At 33.9% G+C, this 12,116-nt stretch overlaps 2 protein-coding genes across 3 annotated transcripts; both read right to left on the bottom strand.

Annotated features, from left to right (window-relative positions):
* Window positions 1-7,484: 7,484 nt before the first annotated feature.
* Window positions 7,485-10,049, bottom strand: LOC120068952. 2 transcript variants are annotated; one of them, XM_039020594.1, is made up of 3 exons: window positions 9,744-10,049; window positions 8,290-8,861; window positions 7,485-7,861 (listed from the first exon to the last, which is right to left on the bottom strand). In XM_039020594.1, exons 2-3 carry the CDS (start codon window positions 8,771-8,773, stop codon window positions 7,833-7,835), a joined length of 513 nt encoding a protein of 170 aa, XP_038876522.1. In that variant the 5' UTR covers window positions 8,774-8,861; window positions 9,744-10,049; the 3' UTR covers window positions 7,485-7,832. The 2 variants fall into 2 exon arrangements, with proteins under 2 accessions (XP_038876522.1, XP_038876521.1); XM_039020593.1 differs by having other exon boundaries at window positions 8,290-8,826; window positions 9,744-10,047.
* A 353-nt stretch (window positions 10,050-10,402) lies between these two features.
* On the bottom strand, window positions 10,403-11,043 carry LOC120068961. Its single transcript, XM_039020602.1, has 2 exons — window positions 10,951-11,043; window positions 10,403-10,879 (listed from the first exon to the last, which is right to left on the bottom strand). Exons 1-2 carry the CDS (start codon window positions 11,041-11,043, stop codon window positions 10,403-10,405), a joined length of 570 nt encoding a protein of 189 aa, XP_038876530.1.
* Window positions 11,044-12,116: the final 1,073 nt, after the last annotated feature.

The following is a 12,116-nucleotide window of genomic DNA, read 5'->3' on the forward strand; positions in this document are numbered from 1 at the left end:
AAACTGAGCGAACTCCTTCAGTGAAGGTGGCCTTCGGTATTTATAGAGCTTCAGGTTGAAAAGCTTCTTCTCTCTTATGATTGCACTGATGGGATGACATTAACTCTCTGTCTGATGCGCCGAATAATTGTCACTGAAAAGTTGAGTGTACTTGCTACAGTAGGTCGTTAACGGCTTGTCAACTTAATTTGGAATCAACCGTCATTAGCTTTTTGTTCCATCATGATTTATTAAGCTTTCACTCAGATGCGCCCACCTTGATGCACCAGCTCTATGCGACCATCTTCTTGAGCAGATTTTTGCGAGTGCAAACAATCGCATAGCCTTGCGGTCGCAATCTCTTAATGTCCTTGGACGTTGATATCTTTGGATCGCATTTTCGCCTTGTGTCAACGCATTTTCCTGCATAAAATACATAAGTTAGCTGTTTTAATGCGATGGATGCATGCGATCGCAATGTTGTGAACTTAATGCTTTTGGACGTAATATTGTATGTTCTTACCAACCTGCATTGTTTTATAACTTTGCACTATAATAACATGCATTTCTACCTGCTATCACAACATTGTTATTTATAATATGCTCGCAGCGTTGTAGCGCTAGCATCATGCCAGCTGCGCATAGAAGCCGTAGTGTTGCAATGCTGCCTTGTTACAAATTGCTCTTAGGCCTGCAACATCAAGAAGCAGCATTGCAATGTTTGACCAATGCTGGCTCCTTCGAATTGCTTTCCAAACTTGCCTCTTTTCTTGATCTTGGGTCCTTGATTTCTTCCTAATTCCATTGTCAACCTATAGTTGCTCAAATTGGAGTTTTGCCCCGGGTGTTTTGCTCATTTTCACACAACTGCTTCTGATGCTTGGCTTCCTGAAATCACTCAATAAACCATATCAAATCAAACAAAAACTAGCAATAGTAGCTCTAAATTTGAAGGTAATAAAATCACTTTTTAGATGCTTTTCATCTCTATGACAATTACTACATGGAAGATTTTTACTTGAACTAGTTGCCATTTCCTGATGTTTGAGAAATCGAAAGAATTTCGGGCGTTTCTTCCCTATGTGTCCCACTTGCTTGCATATGTAACACCTGTTTGTCCCTCTCAAACATTCTCTTATGTGGTTCTTTTCACATATCATGCAAAAAGGATTTCTCTGTTCCTCTGTTCCGATTTGTTTGCTAGTAAATATTTAGCAAACAAACATAAATTGTCAAAATACTTCATTCACCATATTATTAAACATATATATTCAAACCAAGTAGTTAAATACAAATTCAACTAAAGAATTTAATTTTAAGAAATGTAAATCCACATCTCAAGCTTCTGAAGTCTTCGTTTTTTCCTTATCGTCTTGTCTAGACTGAGGGTTGTTCTGCTTGTAGTGACCAAATTCTCCACGGTTGTACCACACATTAGTCCTTCTATAACATCGTCCTAAGTGCTACCGCTTACACTCAGAGAACCATGGTTTCCGGGTAACACTCACGATGGATTCTCCAGGGTATTGAGTGTGCACCTCATCATGTGAAGGTTCTACCTTCATCTTTTGCTTTTCGGAACTAGTCTTAGATATTTTCTTCCTCGAAACCCCTAATGTAACCTTCTGACTTTCCTCTCTCTAATCCTTGAGTTTCAACTCTGTAGGCTTGTCTAGACTGGCTTCCACCCGCATCGCTGCTTCAACTAGTTTAGAGAATTCTAATCTATCAGCATCGGCGGTTATAGGTGTGCGGATTTCAGGACGTAATCCTTTATCGAACCTTTTATATCTTTCTTCTTCATTCTCGTCTCTACTAAGATCAGTGTATTTCTGCTCATATTCGACTACCGTCAATGAGCCTTATATGAGATCCAGGAATTCATTTCGCTTTACGTCGCAAAGTGGATAGAATTGTTTATGGAAAGCTTTACTAAATTCTTCCCAAGTAAGTTCATCCCTTGCCTTTCTTCTAATCTATAACATATGCCATAAATCCTCAGCTCACTTTTGCAGTAAGAAGGTAGCCAAAGTTACCTTCCTATCATTAGGGCATCTCATTACCCTGAAGCATTTTTCAATCAGCACGAACCAAACCTCAGCGTCGGCTATGTTTGTAGTTTCCTCGAAGGTTGTGGCACCTAACACCTTCAATTGTTCGATGCTAAAACATTTTTGCAGGTCCACTGACCCTCACCCTAATCCTTCCACTATATACCGAGCAAATTCCTTAACAGCTACTCTTCCTCCTTAGCTCTTACTTGTGGACGACTAGAACCACTCTGATCTCCCTTTTTCGTCTTAGAGGTAGCATCATGAGTCCCTGATGGTGGTTGCTTGTGAAGTCTGCCAGTTCTTCAGGGCATGGTTTCCAATAATATATCACACATTAAACATATTATAGTATCATTATGCTTAGCCTAATGTACCCTTTCCCAAAAATCTTACCCTATGATACCAACTTGTCACGCCTTCTTTTGGGTGCAAGAGGTAAACTCGGGAGTGGGTATGACAGTGACAACCCACAAAATAAATATCACTAATTTTATGTAGCTACTTTGTTCTTTCCGTCTTTTGAATTTGAATTACCTAGTCCAACTATTCTTATTTCATCAATTAAAAGATGAAATTTAAAGCGGAGAACTCACTTAAGATTAGTTTACTACTAAATATTCTTCAAAGAAAATCAACACCACCTTAATCAACATCCCTTCTTTCGGCACGATAGCACGACGATGACTGGCATGGGCGGAGGCGCAGTGTTCTTCGATGGCGGGAGAGGGACGTGTATTTGGTGTGGTTTCGGGGATTTGGGGTGATTTGGGGGTTTGGAGGCACCTCCCCCTATTTTTTATCTCTTTAATATATGAAACCTTAAAAAAACAACAACAAATTACTTGACATTTAAAATGCATCAAGTAAAAACGGGATGAAAAAAATCCAAAAATTTCTGCCAACTTCTGTTTTTTTTTTTTTTTTTTTAATTCTTCTTGACATTTTTCATCAATTTTACATGTTACTTGATGTTTTTTTTTTTAAAAAAATGTCAAGTACTCAAAAGTTCCAAGCATCAAGTAATGTGGTTTTTGTAATAGTGTTTTAAATGTATTTAAATAAATTTTTTTTATTAAAAGAGTTTAAATAAAAACATTTCTTTTAAAAACACTTTTTTTTATAGTGAATCTAAACATATCTTATGATGGCTTCAACTCCACACATCTCAACTATCCAATTGCTTCCATTGTCACAAATTTGACTTCCAAAAGGGGGTAAGGGCATTGAGGGCAACTCTCATCTAGTTCTCTTTCTTTTCCTTTCAAAACAATTTTATTTCTTCAAAAAGAGAGAGAAGCTCATTAGAGAGAGGAAAATATTAAAAATATGATTATTTTATGACGCATCTTGCTACGTCACCCATTTAATCAATTTTCTTGTTTAGATTTAATAGATTTTTTTAATGTGAGTTGCACATGTAAGATAATTTATCTATAAGTTTAAAATTTTAAAATATCATTTTTTTAATTCTAAAATTTTATTCTACATCTATTTTATTTTGTGTTATTGTTTTAAGTTTTAAAAAACAGTGGCTAAGTTTTAAAATAAAACCACGATTAATATTTATTTGATAATGTATATATTATTTTAACTTTAATTGAGGAAAACCTATTATCATTATTAGATGCAAGTTTAAATTTTTCTTTTTTAGTTATATAAAGAACAATAGTTCTCAATTATCTTACTTTTCTATTAAAGATAAAATAAATGTGACATAATGTCAAAATAATTATTCTTTATTTTACCATTAGTCAAAGTAGAAATGCATGAAACTATATATAAACATAATGTCATATGATTCAGAGATGCTTTCAATTTATTTGAAAACAAAAAAAGAAGCCATAATCATGTTTTGTTAATTACATGACTTAACAAATGCAACGATATGCAATATTTACAAAATTAAAAAAAATAAATGTGAAAAAAATTGAGACATACCATAAATGAGTAATTTGCCACAGAGGAAAAATAATTGTTTTTTAGAAAAATTATTTTAAATGGCTAAATGACTGAAAATATTTATAAAATATAACAAAATTTTATAATTTATCAAAGATGGACACTGATAGACTTCTACCAGTGTCTATCAGTTTGTCTACCATTGTACATACTGAAATTTTGTTATATTTTGTAAATATTTTTGTTCATTTTTCTATATTTAAAAATAGCTCTATTTTTAAATGCATGAGACTATATGTAATTTTAGAAGTGATTCGTCACACAAGTCACAGATATTACACAAGACGTCCTAGCAAATTTAGAGACAACAAATTAATAACAAATAGTAAATCAAGAATGAATACATAGGGATTAGTAACTCAGTTCGGTGGTAAACCACCTACGTCTGGAGGGCAGCGTACCCAAGATAAAGATAATTCACGAATATGTGAAAGTCAAACGTTTATAACGTTATACTTATCTGTAAATATCGAAGATTATAATGGTACACGTAGTGTGTAATTTTTTAATCACCTGGCTCCCCTTTGATGTGAGACTCATTCTCTCTCAAACTTAGGCTCCTCCTAAGTATGTGATTATTAGCAACTCTCGGGCTCTCCCTAAGTGTGTGAGACTCCCTCTCACAATGAAGATGTCTTTCCTTTTTCTCGTGAACTCCTTTCACGTGAGAACTTAGGCTCCCCCTAACTTTGGCATGTGCTCTTTGAAACATTCCCCGTAAGAACAACATGAATAATACACCACCGCAAACTAAGGTTAATTCTTTCTTCTTCGAATATAGACCATACAAAAAGTAGTATGCCAAAATTTAAAAACGATCTCTCCCAATTATACATGCAGCAATCCTAATCAGGATATTTTTTTGACTTAAATAGAACAGTGAAAAGATGGAAAATATCTCCATACAATATCGACAATTCACCAAAAAGAAAAACAACTTAGAAACTAATCTGCAGAATAATTTAAATAAGAAAAGAAATATTATGCAAAGCTAGCATCTTGAACAACAACCTATTAGATAAGTTCTCATGGAAACATAATCTGGAATAACCTAAAAACTGCCCAAAGAGCCCATGCCAAAAATGTTAAACAAATATATAGCCAACAACACAGATCTAACACTATATATAGAGAGAATGCAAGATACCTTATATTCTAATTTATCATTATTTATTTATTATTTTATATCTATTACATCAATTCATATTTCATACATGTAATAATAAAAAAAATAAAAAAAGAAGAAAATTAATGGCATAACGTCTTTCACAAATAAATTCATTTTGCCAAAAAAAAAAAAATCATAAGATCGAGAGACTTTTAATCTATTTGAAAAAAAAAAAACAACAAAACTTGCACAAAATTATAAATAAATACCAATCAATATATATATAATATATTATATATATATATATAATATATTTTTGGTTATGGAATTGGAAAAGATTCAAAGTTATTGTTTTTCTTTTTCTTTATCTTTTCCATTTTTTTTTTGGGGTTAAACTTCTTATCCAGCTTAAAAAGCATTCTTACAATTATTATTATTAAGATGAAAAAGATGGTTATGTTTAGAAAAAATTGGTTTGAATGCCTTTGATGGAGATTTTTGTAAAAAATTAATGATAGAGCACCAAATTAATGAAAAAGAATGAATTTTTTTGTGAGAGGGAGGGGAGAAGAGAGAGAATTTGAAGAGACAGATAGACAAATTTAAGTATTGTATAATAAGACTTTGGCCAAACTTGTCCTAAAAGGATTTCTCATCTAAGCCACTTTTAATATAGTAAAGATAAATATTTTGAACCATCGAGACTAACACGTATTCTCGAAAGGGCAATGATTACTTTGAATCTATCCAATGTTCCCATTTTCCTTACATACTAAAAATCAATTTAAAATAAAAATTATCAAATGACACCTTATTATTTACTTCTATCTAAGTTGTACACACAATGGATACAACTAGGGCTGTACTAAGCTTTTTTTTTTTATCGAAAATTTAGAGACCAAAAGGTAATTGTCCAAAGATGTTATTATTAGGAGTGTTCATGGATTGGGTTGGGTTGAAAAACTTTAAGACCCAACCCAATTGTTTGGGTTGTAATTTTTTTTCAAACAAATAACCCTTATTAAAAATAAACCAAACCCAACCAACCATGAAATATTTGGGTTGGGTTGGTTCGGGTTAATCGGATTCATTTATTAAAATTTTTGTTATAAAAAGAAGCAAAACGTAAATATGTAAAAATATAATTTAATTATTTTAATATATTAAATTAAGATTAACAACTCAATTTCAATTCATATAGTAAAAATTTTCCTTTTAAAGTGCAAAGAAACTAATTTTGAGAGTTGTTGAAGTATATATTATTAAAAAAACATTGGAATTAAATAAAATTAAAATCAATATATGTATAAATAATTGTGCTATAAGTAATAAAAATATATTTTAAAGTTAATAATAAATTCGGGTTAGTTCGGGTTATATTAGGTGACCCCATGAACTCAACCCAACCCAACCCAAATGAGTTGATAATCCAACCCAAATCGCACGGTTGAGTTAGGTTGATCGGTTTTTTCGGGTCATCGGATTTTTTGAACACCCCTAATTATTATCAAATGGTAAGCACACAAACTAACTCTTAAAATTTTCTTGAAATCTAATAATCGAGAGGATCACTAAGAACAACCCAATTGTAGAGATTCGATAGGAAAAGTATTCAAATGCAAAAAGAAATAGCAAATGATCAAAAGAATCCATAACTGGAAAACAAAATCCTTGAGACGTGAACTAAAAATATTAGAACAATGCTCAAGCGTGAACAAATGAATTTGAAAAAAAAACTTAATTAAAATAATTTAGTGTGAATTAACCAAAATTAGAAGAATGTTAATTTATACTTTAGTTGAATTTGTTAATGAGTACACATTTTCATTCCCATTTTTTGTAGCTATACATCACACTTTTCCTATCAAATTTGCTAGGACATTTTCATTCTCATTCATATTATAATCAATTAATCTGTGAAAAAGAATGTAATAAATATGTATAAAAGATTAAATATCATATGATCAATTCTGAATAAAAAAGTTGAAAAATAAACAAAATATATAATATATAATATAAATTAAATAAATTTGAGTTCATTGTGACTTAGCAATCAATAATTATGTATACACCTTCTTATTGATTGAATTTTCAATAATGGATGGTGCATGTTAGATTTATAAATTAAGCAATCACCATGTTGGTAATGGATCATGAAGTAAAGTAATTAATATGCAATGATATAATAATAATATGTGCATATGAGAGAGAGAAAGTAGATTATTTGTATTTGGGTTTGACATCAAAGCATAATATGATTCCATGGATTTGTGTTCAAAGGAAGAGGAAGACACATAGCCCAACCTCCCACATGGAAGATGATGAGAATATTTGCTTCCACATTCACATTTAGGCTTCAATTTCATGGTGTATTTAAAAATAAATAAATAAATAAAACAATGCAATAAAATTCATATTGTATGGTCAAACAATCATGTGCTTCACATTCAAATACAGGGAAGCAAATTGAAGTTCACATCCTTGAAAGGGTATTCCCAAAAGAGAGAAAAAAAAAGAAAAAAAAGAAAAAAAAAAGTACATTTTAATTTGTCTGACACACACATCCTCCACTTTTTTTTTTTTCTTTTTCTAACTAAATAAACACATCCCTAATGTTTCTGACTCTTAAACCAAAACCACAACACACCAATTTCACAATATAGAAATTTGGCACAGTGACATCCATTTGGCTTTGTAACACAGCCCCCTCTGGCTATGGATCACAACCATTTTTATCCTTCCATGGTCAAAGAACTCTCAGCTGCAACCAAAGTCCATAAACATCATCAACTTTTTAAATAGAATCCAGTGCAAGAAGTTCAAGAAACAGAAGAGAATATGGCAAGTTTGAGGAACTAAACCAAGTCAATAACCATCAACTTTGCAAATAAAAAATGGCTACACAAACACAACCCCCCACTTTCTAGCTTCTTCTGAGTATATGCATTGTTCATGCAATTCATATCATAATATACCAATAGAGTTCACTGCAAGAAGTTGAAGAATAAAAAGAGTATATGGTAAGTTTGAGGAACTCAACCAAGTGAATTAACCATCAACTTGATAAGCAAAATGCCCCCAACTTGCTAGTTAACGTTCATACAATTCATCATATCATAATGCTAATAGAATTCACTACAAGAACTTCAACAAACAAAAGAGAAGATGAGGAAGTTATTGATTGTTTACCTGTGGTGTCGTCATCAGGATGATCCTTCTGCTGGCTCTCCATGCACTGGAGAAGGTATTTGAAGGTCTCGATCTCGCAAGGAAATGTGAGCCCGCCGGAATGATCGAATCCAAACTCCTCCTCTGCCTTTTCCAGCAACACCTTGAACACCGAATGACTAAGATAGCTGGTGGGAATGATAAACCTCCGAAGCTCCGGCCCAACATAAACAGCCAAGTACCCTTTCGGGACATCGGGTGGATGCTCAGGGCTCTGGCAGCTCTCCTCATCCGAATCACAACACAACACATTCGTCAGCCTTTTGTTGATTGCTGGTGAAAGGATCCCATGATTTTGATTTTGATTTTGATTTTGGCTTCCATTTTCATGGGCTGCTGCTTTGGATTTCGGGCAAACTGTGACGCCTTGCCAGTGTTGGAAAGTCTCTTTCAGCCTCACAATATGGCGGATTCCACTCAACTTGATCCCACCATTTTCATCCATTTCTAAACGTTGCACCACAATTCAACAGAACCCCAGCACAGAATTCACAGTGTCTAATTCCACAAACACAATTCTCATCAGCTCACTACTGCTTGCATTGGATACCACCACACAAACGATCATTTACAGACACAAATGCAAACAATGATTGAACAAACAACAAGGAAATGGACTTCCCATTTTAATGTATAAGCAGCACATAATGCTACAACATCACCAATTCCCAAAATGATCCATTTCAAAGGTTAGGATTCAATAAAAATTCACAGCAATAGATGACAAAATGTACTGCTAGAAATTGTTGGAAATAGAACAGTTCTCTAAATGATAAACTAAAGCATAAAACAGTAAAAAGATCAAAAGTACAACGTCAAGAACAGGACATACAAGTTCCATTATAAGACAAAACAATGAATCACAAAATTCCAGGGGACCACATCTAATTCTAAAAGGTAAAACGCTCATCCGCTTAAAAAGTTATCTAGTTATTGCATTCAACCTACCAATTGAAAAGGAAAGGTTACAAAGCCCAATTTCTTGGATAGTATTCTCTCAACACAAGAACAAAGAAAGAGAATGCCAAAAAATAAAGAAAATCCCATAACAAAAACAAGTATGAGAACAGGACCCATTTCAGAAAATCCCAATTGGGTATGATCAAGCCTGAGATTCACATTGAAAAACAAACCAAATGCCTAAATTAATTGAAAAGACACAAGCATGCTCCACGCAATTAACAAATAAAGAAAATCCCATAACAGAAACAAGTATGAAAACCGGACCCATTTCAGAAAATACCAAATGGGTGTGATCAAGCCTGACATTCACATTGACAAACGAACCAAAGTCCTAAATTAGTTGAAAATGGAAACGAAGAAAATACGTCTTACATTTCGGGGAAATGGGGAAAAAGTAAAAAAAAAAAAAAAGAGCAGAAAAAGCAGAAAAAGCAAGGAAAAGAAGAAGATACCGGCGAAGAAGAAGAGCATTTAGGTGAAAAGGTGCAGAAGAAAAGGCATTGGAAGGACGAGGAGGAGGAGGAAGAGGAAGAGGAAGAGGAAGGGGGGAAAAAGCAGAGGGAGAAAATTCCGAAGAGAGACTTGAGAGGAGAATGGATATTTATGTGGAAGAGAGGAATGGGCGTTACAAAACTACTCCTCTTTGCCGATCCTTTCGGACTGCCTTCCATTTTTTCTGTTTTCTCAATTTTCTTGTTGTCCACACCTTACGTTACCTTTCCCTTCCATGCTTAACCAAACCAACCCCCTACACCATATACTGCCGATCTCTGTATGTATAAAGTTGGCCAATGGTAAAGGTAGATTTTCTGGATCATCTAATTATGCTCCATCACATAGTTAAACGATTATTATTTCATTTAGATAATATTAAATGATCGTTTAGATTTTTATTAAACAATCATTTATATTTTCTATACGATCTTGTACATTTTTTTTTATATATATTCTTAAACGATCTTGTACATATTCTTAAATGATATTATAGTCAAACATCAATTTTATTACCATAAAAATTTATTTGCCCACAACTGGACAACATACTGTTTCCTATACAATTTCATATTAACTTGTGTTAAGTCAGTCCTATTAATACCGGTTACACAATATTCTACAAATTTAACACAAAAGTGCCACAATCAAGAGACTTGCCCTCTTGGAGGGTCAACTTCGATTTCTTCACTTCCCATTGCCCGTACTTGAACGTCTCATGTTGTATGTCAAATCCGACAGAAATCAACATTGAAGGCATTGCTCTAGCCACGAGCTTGAGGCGACCATCAAGTATGTCGCCACTGATGTAGTTTGACATGGAGTTAAATACAAAGATTGTGTACCTCTCTAAATCGGTGGCCAGCATAAGCCAGTATTGTTTGATGTTGATTGGCCCAAATATGAAGTCAACATCTGTCCACGCTGGCTTGTATTCTTCATATTGTCCAAGCACATAGTCAATAAAGAAGTGAAAGTCCACCCAAAACCTTAGATGTGCTTCATGATCCAACCAGCCTGTCACTTTGTCACCCTCCATTTCAATATCTCCTGACTGGATCCTTGAAGCAATACCCTCTGGCTTCATTAAAGCATCCTGGGATAGGCAAGATATAAATACATGTTTGAAAGAAGAGTAATTTCAACAAACATGTGAAATTTGCATACCGTAAAGCTCAAGTCAATCATTGTGAATCGACACGTGCATAAGTCAGGTCTCAAGTGCAACTTCGGAAGCACGTGCATCAAAAGGAGATCCATAGTCTAGTCCAATAAATAGAAATACTCATGTACGTCTCCAAGCATCCATGTTTCTGCTTAAGCATTTTGAAGAAATCCTTGGTCCTGAAGGTATATACGACTGTCCGCTCCTCGTTTTTGGTTTTAGGATGTTTTTCCATCTTTGGTATGCATTTCACAAAACATCTAGGACTGGGAAGCATGGGTCATAGGAACTAACGGTCCTTATGGGAAGTCAGGTAAGGACCAAGGGATTAGGACTGACTGTGGCCGATTGGGGTTGAGAAGATTGGGCTGAGAAGATTGCGGCTGAGAAGATTGGGGCTGAAAAGATTGTGGCTAAGAAGATTGGGGCTGAGAATCTCCCTTCTTCCCCTTTTTTACCAACTCAGTGGTGAACTTGGTTAGTTTTTTCCTTTTTCGGCACTCTTGGGCATTTTTTTCCCTATATTTAAATTATAAATTAGTGACAGTACAATATTAAGAAGACTAATTCATGCAATAGTCGTACCCTTGACTTCAGTAGCATCCTTCTGAGTTGACGTCCCCACAACCTTGTACTACTATAAAATCTACATTACTTGACACTAGTTTTTAATTATTTGATGTTTCTTTGGGAAAAAACGTCAAGTAATGACCTTTTGGAAAAGAAAATGTCAAGTAAAAGGGTTAAAAAAGTAGAGATTTGACGGAATGTTTCAGATATTTTCATGCGAATCATTATTTGACACGTTTTTCGTGTCAAGTAATATAAGGTCTTACTTGACATGTTTTTCGTGTCAAGTATAAGAAGCTTTTACTTGACATATTTTTTGTGTGAAGTAAAATATAAAAAATAATATTTTTTTTAATCTTTGTTTTCTGTTTCCCTCTCTATCCCTTTCATTTCTATCTCAAATTTTGTTTCCCTCCTACCAAAATTATCAAATAAAATATAAAAAATATTAACTTATTATTTTAAATGAGTAAGAAGGCTAAATGCTTCCCCCCTTCTTCATTTTCTCTCTAGCAAACCCTCCTCCCCCTGAAACCCTCTATTGCTCGTGCCCCAGCCACCGCGACACCCCTGTGAATCGCTCAACCATGCGCCAGAC

This window comes from Benincasa hispida, unplaced genomic scaffold (assembly GCF_009727055.1).
Source record: "Benincasa hispida cultivar B227 unplaced genomic scaffold, ASM972705v1 Contig159, whole genome shotgun sequence".
Classification (NCBI taxonomy): Eukaryota; Viridiplantae; Streptophyta; class Magnoliopsida; order Cucurbitales; family Cucurbitaceae; genus Benincasa; species Benincasa hispida.

Coding starts and splice junctions, on each gene's coding strand:
- LOC120068952 (XM_039020594.1), bottom strand. CDS start 8,773: ATGGATGAAAATGGTGGGATCAAGTTGAGTGGAATCCGCCATATTGTG. Junction 7,862..8,289: donor TCCTGATGACGACACCACAG/GTAAACAATCAA, acceptor CTTTGGTTGCAG/CTGAGAGTTCTTTGACCATG.
- LOC120068961 (XM_039020602.1), bottom strand. CDS start 11,043: ATGGATCTCCTTTTGATGCACGTGCTTCCGAAGTTGCACTTGAGACCT. Junction 10,880..10,950: donor TGATTGACTTGAGCTTTACG/GTATGCAAATTT, acceptor TGCCTATCCCAG/GATGCTTTAATGAAGCCAGA.